Source organism: Balaenoptera acutorostrata, chromosome 3 (genome assembly GCF_949987535.1).
Source record: "Balaenoptera acutorostrata chromosome 3, mBalAcu1.1, whole genome shotgun sequence".
Classification (NCBI taxonomy): domain Eukaryota; kingdom Metazoa; phylum Chordata; class Mammalia; order Artiodactyla; family Balaenopteridae; genus Balaenoptera; species Balaenoptera acutorostrata.
In genome coordinates this window covers 173120409-173141358 of record NC_080066.1, presented here as the reverse complement: position 1 = coordinate 173141358, position 20950 = coordinate 173120409, and the positions used below count along the sequence as shown (strand labels likewise).

At 40.9% G+C, this 20950-nt stretch overlaps 1 protein-coding gene across 23 annotated transcripts in view; it reads right to left on the bottom strand.

Moving 5' to 3' along the window:
- LOC114236921 (EF-hand calcium-binding domain-containing protein 11-like) overlaps positions 1 to 20950 on the bottom strand; it is a 102520-nt gene that overhangs the window by 58267 nt on the left and 23303 nt on the right. For 2 of the 23 annotated variants that reach the window (XM_057543003.1, XM_057543013.1), the window contains one exon: positions 5881 to 5914. The exons of 17 other annotated variants lie outside the window; for them this stretch is intronic. In XM_057543003.1, coding sequence (XP_057398986.1) covers positions 5896 to 5914 — 19 coding nt within the window. In that variant the 3' untranslated portion in view covers positions 5881 to 5895. Of the gene's footprint in view, positions 1 to 2673; positions 4433 to 5880; positions 5915 to 10165; positions 10244 to 14682; positions 14717 to 20950 lie in introns of those variants that run through there. 4 more of the 23 variants (XM_057543009.1, XM_057542986.1, XM_057542994.1 and 1 more) reach the window with 4 other exon arrangements.

Genomic DNA, 20950 nt, shown 5'->3' with positions numbered 1-20950 from the left:
AGGAGACACCAGGTAAACCACAAATCCGATCCTGTTGCTTCCCTACTTAAAACATTTCAATGGCTTCCTGTTGTCTTGTCCTTAGGATCAAGTTCAAACTTCTCAGCGACTTACAAGGCCATTCATGACCCAGGCCCTGCGTACCTTTCCAGTCTCATCACTCTGCATTTACCCTTCTGGCCCCAGCCACCCAGGCAAACAAAAATGAGCATATTCAACAGCAGACTAGCTACAGTTAACAACCCTTAGTTATTCAAAGGGCCAGGCTCCCCTGCTGCCCTCTGCGGATACACTCTGCCTAGAACACGTTCTCTCTCCCTCTGCCTGGCTATTTCCACCCTCCAGGTCTCCCATCAGCCACCACTCCCTCTGAAGTCAGCCTCCGTGCCCCTTCCCCAGCCTGCAGTCAGCAGCCTTCCTGCATATTCCCACAGTGCTCTGTAGTCATCTTTCAGGATTAACCACCTTGGATTCTGACCACCTATCTCCCCAACTAGACAATAAGCTCCTAGAAGGCAGGGCGGTGCCTGTCTTGTTTACTTTTATATATTCCCAGTGCCTGCAATGCAGTAGATGCCAACAAATATTTGTTTCCAAAACAAAGAAAGAGCACAGGACAGAGGCACCTCCTCTAGAGATCAGGGTGCAAAGAGAAGACAAGAGTGCACGGTGCTCACTAAGTGTGAGGTGAGAACCATGAAGCCAAGCAGGGGCCCAGGGAGGATTTGGAAACGTTATCAAATATGTGGGGAGGGTCTAAATTGCAGTCACTGATTTGAGAGCTATACACAGTGTGTCCAATGCAGTCACAGAAATACAGGGGTCCCTTGAGTGCCCAGGTCACCTTGGGTGTTGAGAGCTTCTCATAGAAGACATGAGAGTCTGACTCCAGAGTTTTTATCATGTGGGGAGAAGCAGGAAGAATGACAGTGAAGGGGAAAACACAATATTCAGAAAAGTTAAACTGCTATCTCTTTGGAACTGGCATGAGCCTGCTAATAAGCAGCCAGGGAAAAACAAAGAGGTAAATAAAGAGAACCGGGAACGCTGTGGTGTAATATTTGAATGTGGCAAAGGGGAAACCATAAAGACCATTTTGTTTTAATCATTAAGAAAAGTGCACCTAGTTCACATGCTATGGATCAGGCTGGGGGGGGCGGGGGAAAGACAAATTAATCTAAGGCTATTCATTTTGTGATAGCTTAACGCAAACAACTTTTAGCAACATTATGAAGCCAGCTAGTAAAATAAATAGAAATGAAGTCCAAGGGATTTAAAGATGAAAAATTTGAGGGGTGGGGAGAAAGAACTGCACAAAGCAAAACGGACAAAATACAAGGCTAACCAAACAAAAGCTGAATCATATAAATAGGCATTGCCGTGTGCCCTGGAGGACTGCCAAGGAGAGTGAATTTCAACAAAGAATGCTTCTGCTACCAGTTTGGAAAACTTCAGTTCCAGGAAGGCGGGAGGGAGGCTGCAGCCATTGCTGAATGACACGGGGAGTGTGGGGCGGAGAGGCAGGCTCGGTAGACAAACGCTGGAACCTTCCCCCGGCAAGCCATGAACAGGCAGCTCACTCTCTCTCCATGCCCTCCCACGTACCCCACACACAGCCGGTTATGAGAAACAAGCCCACGGGCAGCGGCCTTCTCTTCTCCATTTGCAGATCAAAAGACCACTGTAAATGCCTCTAGGCTACCATGCTAGTATCCAAAGTGCTGAGATGGACCCAGTCCCTGCGGCCCAAGTCCAACGAAGCATTGGCAATTATCTGTGAACTTGGATGCTGGGGACAGAGCCCCGGGCTGGGTGTGGCATCCTCCCTGGAATAGCCCGAGTCCTACGAGCAGTACTGTAATCCTCGCAGGGATAACCACCACCACCACCAGAACAGCCCCCCCTGCCTAAGCATTTATCCCATGGCAGGCAACAGAACTAGACCCTTGGCATGGATTATCCCTGTGAAGCCCCCAATCAGCCCTGATTTTCTTAATTTTACAGCTGTTCACTCTACAGATAAGGAAACCAAGGCAAGTTAAGATATTGATACTTCTCAGAGGTCTCACAGCCAACAAGCAAGGGAGCAGGGATTTAGATCCACGCAGAGTTATTCCCGGACAAGCTCTCTTAATCAATAAAAAATAAAACCCAATAAAAGAAGGTGGATAATCAACAAGCACTTATTAATGGTGGGCATGCTGTGTACTAAGAACTCTGCTAGGTTAAACTGGGTAAAATGGTTTCTTTAAAAAAAAAAAAATGAGGAAGACTAACTAGAATTCCCTTTACTTAATCTGTAAAAAAAATTCTTGAACTTTATTAGCCTTTAAAGAAAAAAGGGTCCCTACTCTAATATCTACCACTCTCCAATAAGTATGTAGGTTGCTCAAACCCCTACAAGAAGCTAACAAAACAAACCAAAAGAAGAGTTGATAACATCTAGCTCAGTGGCTTTTTTGGGGTTGGCATTACCCAAAATGCAGACTTAGCGCCAAACACTGGGAGACCTGCGAATCTGAAGTTCCTTAAGATTTCCTTAGCGTAGTAATGCTTTCTCCTCAAATTTCTGTATTGCTGTCTTTATTGAGATCTCTGTACATTAATATGTGCTTTTTTAAAAATATGACCTATTTTTCCAATGGGACTGAGGGGGAAAAATCACAAATGCATATTTAAACCCACAGAATATTTAAATTCTCCCAAATTTTATCATACATTTTTAGTACTTTCTATTTGAGATGAAAGACAAAAACGTGTGTGCATGATTAATTGTCATGATGAAAGAATACTGGGCAGTTGCTTAAGAAACGAGAACAACAAAGGAATAAACTACTGCAGGCATCACCAGGACTGGAATGACACTGCTCTGTGTACTCGATTTCCATGGCAACTAGCAATGGGAAGATGAATGTTTCATAGTCACTCCGCTCTGCGGTACACGTCTATAAATCAAACTTACATAAAGAGCACAAGATTTCTGCTGTGGGCTGTATGCAGAACCAGTTTATTTTCCTGTTACTGTATAATTATGGAAAAGCAGCACAGAACAATGAGGTCATCTTGAGTGGGGAACAAACTCAGAAATTACTAATACACCTGAGGCATAGAATGCCATTCGTCTCGCAGGAAACCAGACGCAGGCAAGGCAGACGGCGAATGGAAACCCTGCCTGCCTCTGTCAGGTATGGTCCTGGCACTCATCTGCTCTGGCTGAGAACTGCATGTTGCGTACCTGGCGTGGGCTCCCTCCCGCTGCTCTGCTCTGAAACGTATGTAGGGGCACCTTAGTTAACTGCCTCCTGAATGAAACTGCAAGGTTTCATTCTGATAAACTGGGCAGAAATGATACACCATGTTTCGTATGAAAGTTTACTGAGGCTGAACAAGCATATACTTGTTTTTATTCACACCCAAAATGGCTCATCTTGTAGAAGTCAGGATGGAAGATTAACGCTTTGGCATTGAATTGGGAGTCAGGAGGCCCAAGTCTTGACCCTGGTCTGTGTAACCTTGGGTAAGCCATGAAGTTCAGGTAGCTTCCATTTTCTTAGCTATGTTACGAGAGACGGTGGATGTGATTTTTAAAGTCTCTGCCGCCATCTGCTTCCATGATTCTGTATCTTGAAAACTCAAAGGTCTGAATCAATCAGATCTAACCAAAGATATTAGTTGTGCTATTCCTAAAAATATATATATATATACCTTACACAGTTATACTTTTAAATTCTATACTGGCTAAAGGGCCTAAGTCATAGTGTTTTATGATTACCATTGCATTGAAGCTTTCTTCTGATTTGTTTCAATTTTTCAAACACAGTATATGCTCTGGAAAACTTAATGAAACCATCAGAGTTTTAAATGCCAAAAAAAAAAAATTGTTACAGATGATCCTAGAACTGATTTTTATGATAGAATATAAACAATATTTAAATCTAAATAATCTTCCTGCTACCTAGCTAAGGGCTGCCTATCAATTCCTACCAAACGGGAAGTGTCCCGCTTCTTATAATTAATTTATTTTTTATTATTTATTTATTTAGTTTAGGCTGTGTTGGGTCTTCGTTGCTGCTCGCGGGCTTTCTCTAGTTGCGGCGAGCGGGGGCTACTCTTCGTTGTGGTGTGCGGGCTTCTCATTACGGTGGCTTCTCTTGTTGCGGAGCACGGGCTCTAGGCGCGCAGGCTTCAGCAGTTGTGGTGTGCGGGCTCAGTAGTTGTGGCTCGCAGGCTCTAGAGTGCAGGCTCAGTAGTTGTGGCGCACGGGCTTAGTTGCTCCACGGCATGTGGGATCTTCCCGGACCAGGGCTCGAACCCGTGTCTCCTGCATTGGCAGGCGGATTCTTAACCACCGGACCACCAGGGAAGTCCTGCGTCCTGCTCCTTGAAGTCTGCAGCTCTCAGAGACATGGTGAAGCTTTCCTGGACCTCATCTCTGGAAGAGTCATGCTCAGTAAATTTTGTGGAACAAATAAATGGATGGATGAACAAACTCTTAGTAACACCTTTGCTACACCTGTCAGAAATCTTATATCCCCTTCCCCAGTCTTACATGTTTAGGCAGATTCAGACCAACACATAAATATCCCCGGGATAGACAGGCAAATATCTGAAAACTAGGTATAACTAGATGAGTGTCTGTTTTGTGAGTCTGTGAGTCTACAAAACCCTTGTGAAACTTTACAAACTAGAAACAGCTCTTCACTAGTGGAGCACCAGGCGTCATCAGACACAGAGAGGACCTCCTGTGCTAAGGCCCTGGCTGAGTCCAGGATACCGTGGGGGCTCGGAAGTAACGGAGGCACAGTCCCTGTCTCACGGGAGGGAGAACACCACCCAACAAGCACCCGGAACCTCGTCTAAAGCTTACACCACCTCTGGGGAAAAGACGTTATGATCCTCGCTTTACAAGGTGGGAAAACTGAGCTATAGAGAATTGATATGGGATAGTTATGAAAAATGTAGGGATATTCAAAACCTGCCTTCCTGAATTGATAGGCAGCCCTTATCTAGGTAACAGGAAGATTATTTAAATTTAAATATTCTTTATGTTATAAAAATCAGTTCTAGGGGGCTTCCCTGGTGGCGCAGTGGTTAAGAATCCACCTGCCAATGCAGGGCACACGGGTTCAAGCCCTGGTCTGGGAAGATCCCACATGCCACGGAGCAACTGAGCCCGTGTGCCACAACTACTGAGCCCGTGTGCCACAACTACTGAAGTCCACGCGCCTAGAGCCTGTGCTCCGCAACAAGAGAAGCCACTGAAATGAGAAGCCCGTGCACTGCAATAAAGAGTAGCCCCCACTCGCCGCAACTAGAGAAAGCCCGCGCGCAGCAGCAAAGACCCAATGCAGCCAAAAATAAATAAATAAAATAAATAAATTTAAAAAAAAAATCAGATCTAGGATTATTTGTTTAAAATGGGTTTTTTTGTTTGTTTGTTCGTTTTGTTGGGTTTTTTGCTTTTTTTTTTTTTTTTTTTTTTTTACTTTTTAAGATTGATAGTTTCATTAAGTTTTCCACAGCATATTCTATGTTTGGAAGATTGAAACAAATTAGAAGAAAGCTTCAGTGTGATGATAAAACTCTAAAACACTATTAATTAGGTGCTTTAGCCAGTACAGAATTTAAAAGTATAATTGTGTAAGGTATATATTTTTAAGAATAGCACAAGTAGGGGAAGTCCCTGGTGGTCCAGTGGTTAGGACTCGGTGCTTTCACCTCTGGAACCCGGGCTCAATCCCTGGTCGGGAATTAAGATCCCGCAAGCAAGAATAGCACAAGTAACAACTTTGGTTAGATGTGACCGATAGATTCAGACCTTTGAGCTCCTGACTCCAAGGCCTCTGTGCTCTTCTGACTGCATCTCAGGACACATTCAAGCAACAGACTGTTACTCTACTGGACTTCTTGGGCACTAAAAAACAAAGTTACACAAACACACCTAGCCCCTAAAAAGCCCATTAATAGTAAAAAAAAGAAAAAAAAAAGTAGTAATAATATAAAACAATATTTCTTAAATCTACCGTGCTAGCCCACGTTATGGCCCGCACTTCCACTCCCCAGTCAGCAGGTTAACAGCTATTTCCAGGATGGAGCCAAGCGTTATACAAACATGCAATTTCCGATATGTGAACCCTATGGGAGCCAATGACATCTTTACAGAAGTTTATTAGAAATGTATTCTGCTGTCCATCAGAGACACTTGGTTTGGTTCCTAAGCTTAGAAGATGCAGTAATTTGGGCACACATTTTTGGCACTGATTTTTCAAAAATTAATAAAGTAACATTTATTAAGAAAGCCTCCAGGTTAACCTCTTTGCCTTCCAATTAGTTTCTTATCAGAGTTTTTAGCACCACCAACTGGTTAAAGAGATCAACTACAAATCTGCTTGGCTCTCAATCTGCTTTGTTCATTAAAAGAGGATCATACATATATTTCACATTTAATTTATGTTAAAGTAATTTATTTCAGTCACTAAATAAAATTAGAAATGCCTTTCCTTGTCAGTCAAATAAAAAATAATCCACTTTGGCTTTTTCACTTAAGAAGAAGGTACATTTTGCTTAGTAAGTCATTAAAGAAAACTAAATCTCCCACTAAAGCTAATCTGATTTATTCTACCGTAAACTCATACTCAAAAAGCAAAGACTAAGAACTACAGTGAAAATTAGAAACTAAGAGAGAGATAGCAAACTACATGGTATTGAATACTATGTGAGTCTACAGTGTCTATATAAGACATTAATTTAATTGGAAATAAAAAAGACTGAGGAGGTAATTTCACATTTTTAAAAATTTGAGCTTTTTCTATCAAGATTCCTGACTTAGAGATGAATGCTGCCATGTGACACATGAATATTTACTGCCATTTCTCTTTCCCTCCTGTTTAATTGAACCACCTCTAGCAATGGATGGTGTATAGAGAGCACAACTGAACACTTGGGGTTCAAATCTGATTTCTGTACAATGAATTAATTTGTGAAAATAAGTATTCCTGAAGAACTAAGTCCAATTTTTTTCCCCCGAACAACCAATTTGTGGATACAAGTTGTCTCTGAAAAGTGCATCCAGCCACTTGTTGCCATGACGCGTCTGTAGCAGGCAGAATAGATGGCGCCGCACTGTAACAAATTTGGTCACCAGCAGAAACCTCTCTACTAGACAATGTACAAGAGGGAAGGAAAAAGAAGGTTCCATCCAATTTATTAAGTTTGACTCTGATAGCAGAGTTCTGTTAAAAGCTTTCTGCTAAGAGTTTAAAACTGCTGTAATAATTTCACGATGATAGCAGTTTAAATCTCTACACAAATGGGTAGTCAAGTTCATATTTGTTAAAGCCTCTGACTCTAAATCTGCAAATCAAAGTCCAGTAAAGAAGATAATTTGCAACAACCTAGATAAAATTAAGGACCAGCAGCTGCCCTACCCAATTTAACACACAATTTCAACATATGAACTTTGAACTTCATTCTATTCCTTTGCTCATTTATTTACTCATTCATTCTTTCACTCATATATCCATTGAATATTCTCTCTCCAGCAAAGACAGTTAAATTTCTGCAAAAAGGGAAACAAGAATAAGCCTCTTCTACTGCCCCCTCCTCTCCTTGGATGAGAGCCTTGATATGCCATCTCCAAGGCAGAGAAGATTTCCATTTGAAATCATGAATGGATTACCAGGAACCTTAACAATAAGAAGACTTGGGTTAAGAAAAGCATTTTTAACTTTTATTGTTGTTTCTATCCATGTTCTTTAACATGACTCTTGAATGATACTTAAAGCTAAGTGTGTTTAGACATTTTAACTGTAAATTTTGTCTACTATTATTATTAGACAGCAGTATTCTTAAATCAAAAAATACAATTTTGAGGTGTAACAAAAACATCTGTGCATTAACAAGTACCAGCAAAGTGACTGCCATCAAATTAAAATGTTGATTACTTGTTAATTTCCTACGACTTTTCTTCTTTAACCAAAAGATAAAATGATTGAGAAGTCTAAGTCCAGTTTGGCTTGAGGTTAGCAATAAAGGTGCTCAGCTTTACCTGTAGAATAGGTATGCATAATAGCTGATGTGTAGATCACTGCATCAATTCAGCAAGGTAATACTAGCAGGTGTTTAATGAATGGGAACTGCCGTCATTGGTACTGGGTTGGCACGGTGTCACAAAAGCTGGGGAGGAGCAAGCGTCAAGGACAGGGTCCCAGGCAGAGTGCTGAGTGTCTTGAGTAGCTGGCAAGAATAAAAACTTAGAAAAAGGACAGGAGGGCAGCCTAGAGGAACTTAGGTACGAGGAGTAGCTTTCTAGGCTGCGGAGACTGAAGTATATCTGCAGGCAGGGATGTTAGTTATAAACAGGAGAGGGAGTGACTGATGGAGAAAGGTCTTAGAAGAAGGGAAGGGGATGAGACAAGAACAAAGGGGAGGAACTAGAAAAAAGAAAAAAAGAAAAAAACTAGAAACAGAGTTGAAGGAAAACAGAACTCTGGAGGTGAAGAGGAAACCCAGGCAGAGGCCATGACCCTGTCCGTGAAACAGAAGGCAAGGTCACCTGCAATGCATAGCAGTAGGAAAGGTTTGGTACAAATGTGATGGAGAGCAAGTCAATCCCATGGTGTGTGACATGCTAGTGAACTGGCTTGTGTTATACCAAGAAGAATTCTGAGTCTCATCAGAAGAGTGTAGGCCACGGGTATACAGAGGTGACGGTGGTAGCACACATGCCAACGATTTGCCATCCCTGAAAAAGGGAACTGAAAACAGATGAGCTAAATTCTCCTGGACGATTTCAGCACGAAAAGGAAAGCACTCTGGAATGACACAGGACCAGGGCTGGGGAACTGTGTACAGAAGATGGATGTGGGTGGTCTAAACACTTTGGTCAAGTAGGCACAGCAGTGTCTGCCTGACCTGAGAACTTGGTTCCATCCCGGGATAGGCAGCCGGGAGAATCAAGGCAGGCAGCTGGGATCAAAGCAAAAGGATCCAGGAAGGTGGACACAGAGCTCTGAGATCTCTCAGACATAACACTTGCTGGGAGACGGAGAGGGAGAGTATTGAGTGTGGTGTGTTTGGAGGAGAAGGTAGATGCATCACAGAAAGAAGACAAAGGGAAAGCTCGCTCCAGGTCTCAGATTGGCGAGGAGCAGCTCCGAGGACTAGCGCACACTCAAGAGCCTGCAGTACAGGACCGCGGGCAGGTCAGAACCATGGCGGGGGCCCTGGATGGAGGCTCAGCCCAAGGCCTGGGTTAGAAGTGAAGGTAAGGAGGGGAAAGTGGTGTCAGCATCTTGGGGCTTAGTTGCAGCTGAAGAGAACAGAGGGGGGAGATGTGGGGGATACAGCAGGGGAGGAAGAAGAAAGATGGGGTCACGTGAGGGTCCAGCAGCCATGTTTAGCCACTAGGAACCAGTCCTGAGATTGTACCATTCTTGGTCCTTTTGGGGGGAGGGAAGGGAAAGGTGAGCGACAGGCAGGAGGGAGGGGCGGGAAAGTTACGGTTAACAGTATTAGTGCCTGTTCCGCCTCTCCTGGGGTCAGCTTAGGAACAGGGACAGGCAGGGTGAGGGAAAGCGCAGGAAGAAAGAGATGCCACTCGAAGCCTGTAGTGCACTGAATTCCTACTTGGCCCTGATCTTCTCCAGCAGCAGGTTGCAACCAAGGAGGGAAGATGAGCAGACGATACTGACAAGCTGGAAATGGTAAAAGATGATGCTAAACTCTCAACAACTGATCAAAAGGGTCTTACAAGTGAATCAAAGTATAATCCTGCCTTGTAAAGAAGACAATCATAAATTCAGCTTAGCACTCCCACCCCAGCTAAAGTGATGAAACCTCATTGGTCAATTTTAAACAGTTTTTGCTTTTCCAGTTGATTTGGCAAAATCTTTCGCTATTGTGATATAATTCCAAAGGCAACACGCAAAACACAAGGGTTCCTATCAAAGCAATCTGTGATCTGGAATGCCTGCTACCGTTTCATGTAATAAAATGCTGCATCAGTTTCCTTTTGTACATTTTTGTAAATAGTTCCTTTCATTTATGTGCAGATAATCAAATGAAATCTCAAATGTAACAATCCAAACCAAACCAATTCACATGAACAGGGAAAAGCTATATAATTGTGCAACTGGTTTACCAAGAACACTTCCAGGCAGAGCGAACATGCCTTAGTCAGGTTTATGGCAGGCATTGTGGGGATGCAAAAGCATGCCTGGTTCCTACTCTCAGGACATCCATGCTGTTAGAAGAAGTGAGAAGGGAATATTACAGTGATTAAGAGCACAAGCAAATCTTCGTTCCGTTACTCAGCAGGCAGCAGCATCAAGCAAGCCCTTTGACCTCTCCAAGCTTTGTCCTCATCTGTAAAATGGGGACAGACAGAGCCTAACCCAGGAGGTTCCTAAGAAGATTCCTTCAGACCAGGGTCCGGTACACAGTAAATACTCAGCAAATGTCAGTTGCCAGTGTTACTGTGGTTACTATTATTAGATGCAGTACTCTCGCAAGCGCTACAGAAGTTCTAAGGAAGAAAAAGGAAATTTTGTGAGCTGGAGTGATCAGGGAAGGCTCCCTAGAAGAGAGAGTTCAGCTAAGTTCAAAGGAATGGATACCAGTAGATATGTGGATGGGGAAGTCAGGAGAGGAGAAGAGAGGGCAGTGGAAGAGAAATGAGATAGGATCAGAACACAGCAAGTAAATCAGAATAGTGGATTAGAATCTCTGATCTGGGCATGCCAGGTCTGTGTGTGGAGGGGCCTTGTATGTCAGGCTAAGGAGTCTGGGCATTATCTGGCAGGGGGTGAAAAGTTACTGAAGTCAAGAGGTAACATTAAAAGTAATGCTGGGGCTTCCCTGGTGGTGCAGTGGTTGAGAGTCTGCCTGCCAATGCAGGGGACACGGGTTCGAGCCCTGGTCTGGGAAGATCCCACATGCCGCGGAGCAACTAGGCCCGTGAGCCACAATTACTGAGCCTGCGCGTCTGGAGCCTGTGCTCCACAACAAGAGAGGCCGCGATAGTGAGAGGCCCGTGCACCGCGATGAAGAATGGCCCCCGCTTGCCATAACTGGAGAAAGCCCTCGCACAGAAACGAAGACCCAACACAGCCGTAAGTAAATAAATAAATAAAATTTTTTAAAAAAAAGGCCTTCCAATTGTTTAAAAAAAAAAAAAGTAATGCTAATTTACTCTCATTATCCAAAATTGAACAAGGAGGGTGGACCAGTGATTTTCAAACTTTAATAAGTGCATATGGATCACCCAGGGACCACATTAAACACATTTGACTCAGTACGTTTGGAGTGAGGCCTGAGATTAGGCATTGCTCATCATTGCTAACAAGTTCCCTAATGCTGATGCTGCTGGTCTCTGGAGCTTTGAATGACAAGGATGTATCTCTTCAAGGTAGCCTGATGGAAGAGAATGCACGGGTAGGAGGACAGGCGACAAGATGGCTAGACGTGAGGTCGCAAACTCATAGGTCGGTATGCCATAGATAAAAACATAGCATTAGAAGCCCTTGGACTTGATTTTTTAAGCTATATCTAAGGGGGACAACTGAAACTTTGTAGTGAAACTCTTAATGCTGAGCCTATTTTTTTTTGGTGACATCTTAAAACAATGTTGATTTAATTATCTCCTATAAAATAAAAATTTCTTTTATTAAATACAAGTTTTTCTTATTTTATAAATACAACACACAGTATTATCAAAATTTCCACCCAGAAGTTAGCTATCGACTACAAAAGAAAAATGTAAGAAACACATTCCTCCTTCTACAAAGGCAAATGGCATGAATACATGCATGATGTACGCCTATCGCTAACTTCAAGGATGACTGAAAGGGTTAGCAACATTTGGCCACAAGAAAGAAACCATGGCAGCACTTTCTTATGTGACAGCTGGATTAAAAGAAAAATAGTCCTCATGCTATTACAGCAAGAACAGTGTATTCTACCATATATGTAGATGAGGAATTGGAAACGTTGACCATAACACTTGTTATAGTGACATCTCAAAAACTAAACCCAGGGTTGGAGAGCTGTCAGCCCAGTAATTTTCTCTTGAGAGCAGTCTTTGTCACACTGACAGATCACATCTGTATTCACATGGTGGTGGATTCTGAATATTATCTGGGAGACGCAGAGAAAATCAAGGAGACTGCCATGCCACCCTCCATGATAGATAACCCCACCAGTCGGTTCTGGAACAAGAAGAAGCACAACCCCCTCATGTCTGAGATGAGGAGAGTGCAGGCCTGAGAGGTTTTGGTGAAAGCCTGTTCGCTACATAAGCCATTCATTTATATAAAATTCAGTCACTTACTTGACACGTACAAAACTGTGCTACGGGAGTTCTGTACTCCCATAAATATCCCACTTGTGCCTGTTTATATTAAGCTCACGTTCTAAAACTAGAAATAATTGATGTATGCAAATACCTATGTATAAGCATAAAGAAGAAAGATATTTATGACAGATTAGGAGTTTCAAGCAGAAGGAGGAGACAAGGTCCTTTTTGGGGTAGAGAGGGGTTGGGTAGGGTGTAGGGTAGGGCCAGCTTTCAAGATAAGAAATATTTTTTTAAAAGCTGGGCCTTGAAGGAGGAATAGAATTTGCATCTGGATGGGTTTAACCTAAGAAAAGACTACAAAATCTGGACATCTGGAATGTGAAAGAGATTAAATATTTCTTCCAATCAAATAATACATCCTTGTTAACAGGAACTAATTAGCTTAACTGAAGAAACCAAAATAACACATTCTGTTTGAAAATCTATGTAATGAAGTCATTATTCTTCTCTACTTGTTTTCTGGTCCAGTTTCTGAGCTTCAATTCCTGCAACACCAATTCTAAAATTTATACCGGTAAAAAAAGACCATCCTCAAATGCAAGGATATATTTTCGTTCATGGAGCAAAATCAGTCAAGAACCCTCTGAAAAACTGACATTTTCTTAAAATGATTAGCATATAATTATTTCTATAGCTGGATTTTTAAAGTACAGTTGTACTTAACATATTACATGTGAAAGTCCCCAGAGAGGAGAAATTCTGAGGTCAGTTTGAAAAGCTTACACATATTCATATTCCCCATTCAGTGATCACATGCAAGAAAATAAACAGAAATGGGACTCTCTGACAATAAAATTTTGAAACATAAACACTGAAATAAAAACCAAGGCATTATCATTGCAGGGAAGATACAAAAATTGACGAAATAAAAATTGGAAACTCAAGAAATCTACTTATTTGGTCACTACACTCACACACTAGGTACAGCTGGTAACAGCTATCTACCTATAGTCACAAAGAATCAGATACAATTTCTAGTCTCTTTTATACTTTTCTATACACAGAAGCATGTAGATACTTACAGATCAACAATCATATTCCCCAAAGTAGGTACTCACTATAATAACTGCGATCTTGGTGAGGTCACCTGACTACATGTATAAGATGGTCATTCTGAAGCAGAGAATAATGATTGGGAAACTTTCTCCAGTTAGAGACTGTCCAAGACAATGATATGCAACAAGTTGGCTGCCAGCCGAAAGGAATTATAAGAAGCTAAAGAGCACAGTGAAGAATAACACTTCAAAAGAGATGCAAATGATCTGAAAAAATACATTCTATCTTTTTTTTTTTAATTAATAATAAAGGGGTATTTTTTTTTTTTTTTAGAAATTCACGTTCTTTTATTTATTTATTTATGACTGTGTTGGGTCTTCGTTTCTGTGTGAGGGCTTTCTCTAGTTGTGGCAAGTGGGGACCACTCTTCATCGCGGTGCGCGGGCCTCTCACCATCGCGGCCTCTCTTGTTGCGGAGCACAGGCTCCAGACGCGCAGGCTCAGTAACTGTGGCTCACGGGCCCAGTTGCTCCGTGGCATGTGGGATCTTCCCAGACCAGGGCTCGAACCCGTGTCCCCTGCATTGGCAGGCAGATTCTCAACCACTGCGCCACCAGGGAAGCCCCATTCTATCTTATATCACTTTCCTCTGGGCTCCTTGGTTCTAAAAGACTCTTCCATTAACATGTTACTTCACGTTACCCAAGCTCATGAGGCCCCTTTCCCCCACAATAGCTGTGATAAAAGGCATATGTGATCTTTCTATCAAGAGGGTACCCATAACTCCCTTTTAAAATTGCATTCTTAAGCCCCTACACCACTGACACTCTGGCAATGAAAATATACTATCCAACAAGTCATGATGCTCTTATTTTCAACCAATTTTTAATAATCCCAAAAGGAGAGTTAGATATTCTATGTTTTTTGACCATCCCCATGTAATACGAAGAATGAGATTCTTAGACCAAAAATATCAGATATCACTTTAAATGTCTCCAGTTCTGACTGGAGAGCATTTTGGTATGTCAGTATTTCCGCATTACATTACTATCTGGCAATCCACCTGCACTCAGAGTCTTGGACACTGGTGGGCCTTCTGCACAACCATGTTTCATTTCATATGGCTGGAAAGCAGAAGCAGCTACGCAGAGCTTTTTGCCAATTGACAGGCAGTAAGAAAGTGCAAATCTCGGCGCTTACAATGAGATGGAGAAGGCTCCTAGGCATGGAGATGCAAACATACCCACACAGAGAAAAACACCAGCCAGAAATACCACAGGGTGCTGATGGTGGGCGAAGTCAAGAGAGCACATTAAGCCAGCTCCCTGACAATAGCTGGGGTTAAATCATGAACTGCAAATGTCTCTAAAAGAAAAAAAACAAAGAGAGGCCATCAGAGATTAATTCATAAAAATCACACGTAGAATGAGAAAAATAGAAGGCAAAGCCACATGTGGTTAGAAAGCTCCTGATTGCATTTTAAAGGATTCTTGCCTAGATTATAAGAAATTAAAACCATAAGAAAATTATAAGTGAGGATTTTACTGTTACTGGATATTTGGAGTAAGTGACAATGGACCAACAATTATTAAGCAACTAGAATGCATAAGGCAACATGCTGAGAACGCTGAAAGTTACAGATAAATTTGTAACCTCAAAGAGCTTGTAGTATTTTATGGAGATAATCGTAAACACTGTATTTTTGTTTATTGAGTAGATGATTGAAAAAATTACACAACCATAGTACTATTAAATTTCAGAGAAAGGAGAAAAGGCTGTTCAATGTAAAGAAAAAAAGACTTTTTTGTGTGTATTTATTGAGCAGGACCTTGAAAGATAGGTCTAATTTGGACAGGTAAGAAGTAGAGAAAAGCATTGCTGGCAAGAGCAACAGAATGCAGTATAAATACACATCACATATTCAAAGGAACAAGCATTATGCAAAGGGAAATACAGGAATTTGGGACGATGAATGAAAGATGAGTTTGGGAAGCAGACCAGATGTTGGAGAGCCAGGTTAAACAGTTTTAACTACTTTTTAGATTCACTAAAGATTTTTGAATGTTTAAGAAAATAAAAAAGTACTATAAGGTTTTTATTATGTTCTATTAGTATTAAAGAAGAAAAGGTGTTTTTTTGTTTTAAACTTTCAGTGCTAGAAACAGCCTGGTAGCTCAGATTCATTCCACTGGACAAACAGCGCTACTCAGTTCTCGTACCTCTTAAACTTCTGCCATTTGTAGTGGGTAGGACAAAAAAGAGAAAGTTCTTCAAGAATAGAATTTCCTGAGAATTTCTTAATAATAATGAAACGTCATCCATGGTATTTATTAGCTTCAGTTATTTTAGTGCACAGGTACACAAGTCATGATTATCAGCTCTAAGTGGAAAGCAACGCTGTAAGTTTTAAACACTGAAAGGAATCTCAAAATTTAAAAACATTAAGCCTTTTTTTAAATATCTTTAGAGGTAATATAAAGTAGTACCAATTTTTGTTTTTTACATAAGATATCACCTCTTCGTTTAAGAAAGAAACATTCCTCAAAACCCATCCCTCCGTAGAAAACTTGCTTTCTTAATTTACATGAAAAAAGCTATAATTAGCAGCCCCCAAGCAATCAACCATTAAAAATAAAACCTCAAAAACTACTTCCCCCAATAAAGCAAACACCTCCATAAAATGAGAGATGAAAGTAGATACAGAAAGACTTAGGGGAGATACTATAAAATAACAAGATACAGCAAAATAACAAAATGAAATGAAACATCAGTAGATATAGCTCAAGAAAGAAACGTAAGGAGAAAAGAAAACCATAACAGAGGGAGTGCTTCAAGATGGCAGAGGAGTAAGACGTGGAGATCACCTTCCTCCCCACAAATACATCAAAAATACATCTACAGGTGGAACAACTCCTACAGAACACCTGTTGAATGCTAGCAGAAGACCTCAGACTTCCAAAAAAGGTCTTGGTGCTCCTGCCTGGTGTCAGGCCTGAGCCTGTGAGGTGGGAGAGCTGAGTTCAGGACACTGGACCACCAGAGACCTCCAGGCCCCACATAATATCAATCGGCGAGAGCTCTCCCAGAGATCTCCGTCTCAACGCTAAGACCCAGCTCCACTCAACGGCTAGCAAGCTCCAGTGCTGGACACCCCATGCCAAACAACTAGCAAGACAGGAACACAACCCCACCCATTAGCAGAGAGGCTGCCTAAAACCATACTAACTTCACAGACACCCCAAAACACACCACCAGATGCAGCCGTGCCCACCAAAAAGACGAGATCCAGCCCCACCCACCAGAACACAGGCACCGGTCCCCTCTACCAGGAAGCCTACACAAGCCCCTGAACCAACCTTACCCACTGGGGGCAGACACCAAAAACAACGGGAACTACGAACCTGTAGCCTGCAAAAAGGAGACCCCCAAACACAGTAAGTTAAGCAAAATGAGAACACAGAGAAACACACAGCAGATGAAGGAGCAAGGCAAAAACCCACCAGACCAGACAAATGAAGAGGAAATAGGCAGCCAGCTGAAAAATAATTCAGAGTAATGATAGTAAAGATGATCCAAAATCTTGCAAACAGAATGGAGAAACTACAAGAAACATTTAACAAGGACCCAGAAGAACTAAAGAGCAAACAAACAATGATGAACAACACAATAAATGAAATTAAAAATTCTCTAGAAGGAATCAATAGCAGAATAAATGAGGCAAAAGAACGGATAAGTGACCTGGAAGATAAAATATTGGAAATAACTACCGCAAAGCAGAATAAAGAAAAAAGAATGAAAACAATTGAGGACAGTCTCAGAGATCTCTGGGACAACATTAAACATACCAACATTCGAATTATAGGAGTCCCAGAAGAAGAAGAGATAAAGAAAGGGTCTGAGAAAATATTTGAAGAGATTATAGTTGAAAACTTCCCTAACATGGGAAAGGAAATAGTCAATCAACTCCAGGAACCACGGAGAGTCCCATACAGAATAAATCCAAGGAGAAACATGCCAAGACACGTATTAATCAAACTATCAAAAATTAAATACAAAGAAAAAATATTAAAAGCAGCAAGGGAAAAGCAACAAATAACATACAAGGGAATCCCCATAAGGTTAAGAGCTGATCTTTCAGCAGAAACTACAAGCCAGAAGGGAGTGGCAAGACATATTTAAAGTGATAAAAGGGAAAAACCTAAAACCAAGATTACTCTACTCAGCAAGGATCTCACTGAGATTCAACAGAGAAATTAAAACCTTTACAGACAAGCAAAAGCTAAGAGAATTCAGCACCACCAAACCAGCTTTACAACAAATGCTAAAGGAACTTCTCTAGGCAGGAAACACAAGAGAAGGAAAAGACCTACAATAACAAACCCAAAACAATTAAGAAAATGGTAATAGGAACATGTATATTGATAATTACCTTAAATGTAAATGGATTAAATGCTCCAACCAAAGGACATAGCCTGGCTGAATGGATACAAAAACAAGACCCGTATATATGCTGTCTACAAGAGACCCACTTCAGACCTAGGGACATATACAGACTGAAAGTGAGGGGATGGAAAAAGATATTCCATGCAAATGGAAATCAAAAGAAAGCTGGAGTAGCAATTCTCATATCAGACAAAACAGACTTTAAAATAAAGACTATTACAAGAGACAAAGAAGGACACTACATAATGATCAAGGGATCAAATCAAGAAGATATAACAATTGGAAATATTTACACACCCAACGTAGGAGCATTTGCCTCAAACCTTAAGGCAAATGCTAACAGCCATAAAAGGGGAAATTGACAGTAACACAATAATACTTGAAGACTTTAACACCCCACTTTCACCAACGGACAGATCATCCAAAATGAAAATAAATAAGGAAACACAAGCTTTAAATGACACATTAAACAAGATGGACTTAATTGATATTTATAGGACATTCCATCCAAAAACAACAGAATACACTTTCTTCTCAAGTGCTCATGGAACATTCTCCAGGATAGATCATATCTTGGGACACAAATCAAGCCTTGGTAAATTTAAGGAAATTGAAATCGTATCAAGCATCTTTTCTAACCACAACGCTATTAGACTAGATATCAATTACAGGAAAATATGTGTAAAAACTACAAACACATGGAGGCTAAACAATACGCTACTAAATAACCAAGAGATCACTGAAGAAATCAAAGAGGAAATCAAAAAATACCTAGAAACAAATGACAGTGAAAACATGATGACCCAAAACCTACAGAATGCAGCAAAAGCAGTTCTAAGAGGGAAGTTTATAGCAATACAATCCTACCTCAAGAAACAAGAAACATCTCAAATAAACAACCTAACCTTACACCTAAAGCAATTAGAGAAAGAAGAACAAAAAACCCCCAAAGTTAGCAGAAGGAAAGAAATCATAAAGATCAGATCAGAAATAAATGAAAGAGAAATGAAACGATAGCAAAGATCAATAAAACTAAAAGCTGGTTCTTTGAGAAGATAAACAAAATTGATAAACCATTAGCCAGACTCATCAAGAAAAAAAGGGACAAGACTCAAATCAACAGAATTAGAAATGAAAAAGGAGAAGTAACAACTGACACTGCAGAAATACAAAGGATCATGAGAGATTACTACAAGCAACCACATGCCAATAAAGTGGACAACCTGGAAGAAATGGACAAATTCTTAGAAAAGCACAACCTTCCAAGACTGAACCAGGAAGAAATAGAAAATATAAACAGATCAATCACAAGCACTGAAATTGAAACTGTGATTCAAAATCTTCCAACAAACAAAAGCCCAGGACCAGATGGCCTCACAGGCTAATTCTATCAAACATTTAGAGAAGAGCTAACACCTATTCTTCTCAACCTCTTCCAAAAGATAGCAGAGGGAGGAACACTCCCAAACTCATTCTATGAGGCCACCATTACCCTGATACCAAAACCAGACAAAGATGTCACAAAAAACGAAAACTACAGGCCAGTATCACTGATGAACATAGATGCAAAAATCCTCAACAAAATACTAGCAAACAGAATCCAACAGCACATTAAAAGGATCATACACCATGATCAAGTGGGGTTTATCCCAGGAATGCAAGGATTCTTCAATATACGCAAATCAATCACTGTGATACACCATATAAACAAATTGAAGGATAAAAACCATACAATCATCTCAATAGATGCAGACAAAGCTTTCAACAAAATTCAACACCGATTTATGATAAAAATGCTCTAGAAAGTAGGCCTAGAGAGAACTTACCTCAACAGAATAAAGGCCATATTTGACAAACCCACAGCCAACATCATTCTCAGTGGTGAAAAACTGAAACCATTTCCACTAAGATCAGGAAGAAGACAAGGTTGCCCACTCTCACCACTGTTACTCAACATAGTTTTGGAAGCTCGTGCAGCTCAATATCAAAAAAAAAACAACCTAATCCAACAATGGGCAGAAGACCTAAAGACATTTCTCCAAAGAAGATATACAGATTACCAACAAACACATGAAAGGATGTTCAACATCACTAATCATTAGAGACATGAAAATCAAAACTACAATGAGGTATCACCTCACACCAGTCAGAATGGCCATCATCAAAAAATCTACAAACAATAAATGTGGGAGACCGTGTGGAGAAAAGGGAACCCTCTTGCACTGTTGGTGGGAATGTAAATTGATACAGCCACTATGAAGAACAGTATGGAGGTTCCTTAAAAAACTAAAAATAGAACTACCGTATGACCCAGCAATCCCACTACTGGGCATATACCCTGAGAAAACCATAATTCAAAAAGAGACATGTACCACAATGTTCACTGTAGCACTATTTACAATAGTCAGGACACAGAAGCAACCTAAGTGTCCATCAACAGATGAATGGTTAAAGAAGATGTGGCACATATATACAATGGAATATTACTCAGCCATAAAAAGAAACAAAACTGAGTTATTTGTAGTGAGGTGGATGGACCTAGAGTCTGTCATACAGAGTGAAGTAAGTCAGAAAGAGAAAAACAAATATCGTATGCAAACACATATATATGGAATCTAAAAAAAAAATGGTTCTGATGAACATAGGGGCAGGACAGGAATAAAGATGCAGACGTAGAGAATGGATTGAGGACACAGGGAGGGAGAACGGTAAGCTGGGATGAAGTGAGAGAGTAGCATGGACATATATACACTACCAAATGTAAAATAGATAGCTAGTGGGAAGCAGCCACATAGCACAGGGAGATCAGCTCGGTGCTTTGTGACCACCTAGAGGGGTGGGATATGGAGGGTGGGAGGGAGACGCAAGAGGGAGGGGATATGGGAATACATGTATATGTATAGCTGATTCACTTTGTTATACAGCAGAAACTAACACAACATTGTAAAGCAATTATACTCCAGTGAAGATATTTTTTTAAAAACCCATAACAACAACAACAAAAAAGCCACATTGGACACAGCGCAAAGGAGAACAGGCACTGCTGAAATTATACTGAGAAACACGGTGAACAATTTGAGCAAAAGAAATAGAAATTAAACAATTTAAAAGGACTTCCAACAAAAGCACAATCAGCATTTTCAAAGAAAAAGAATG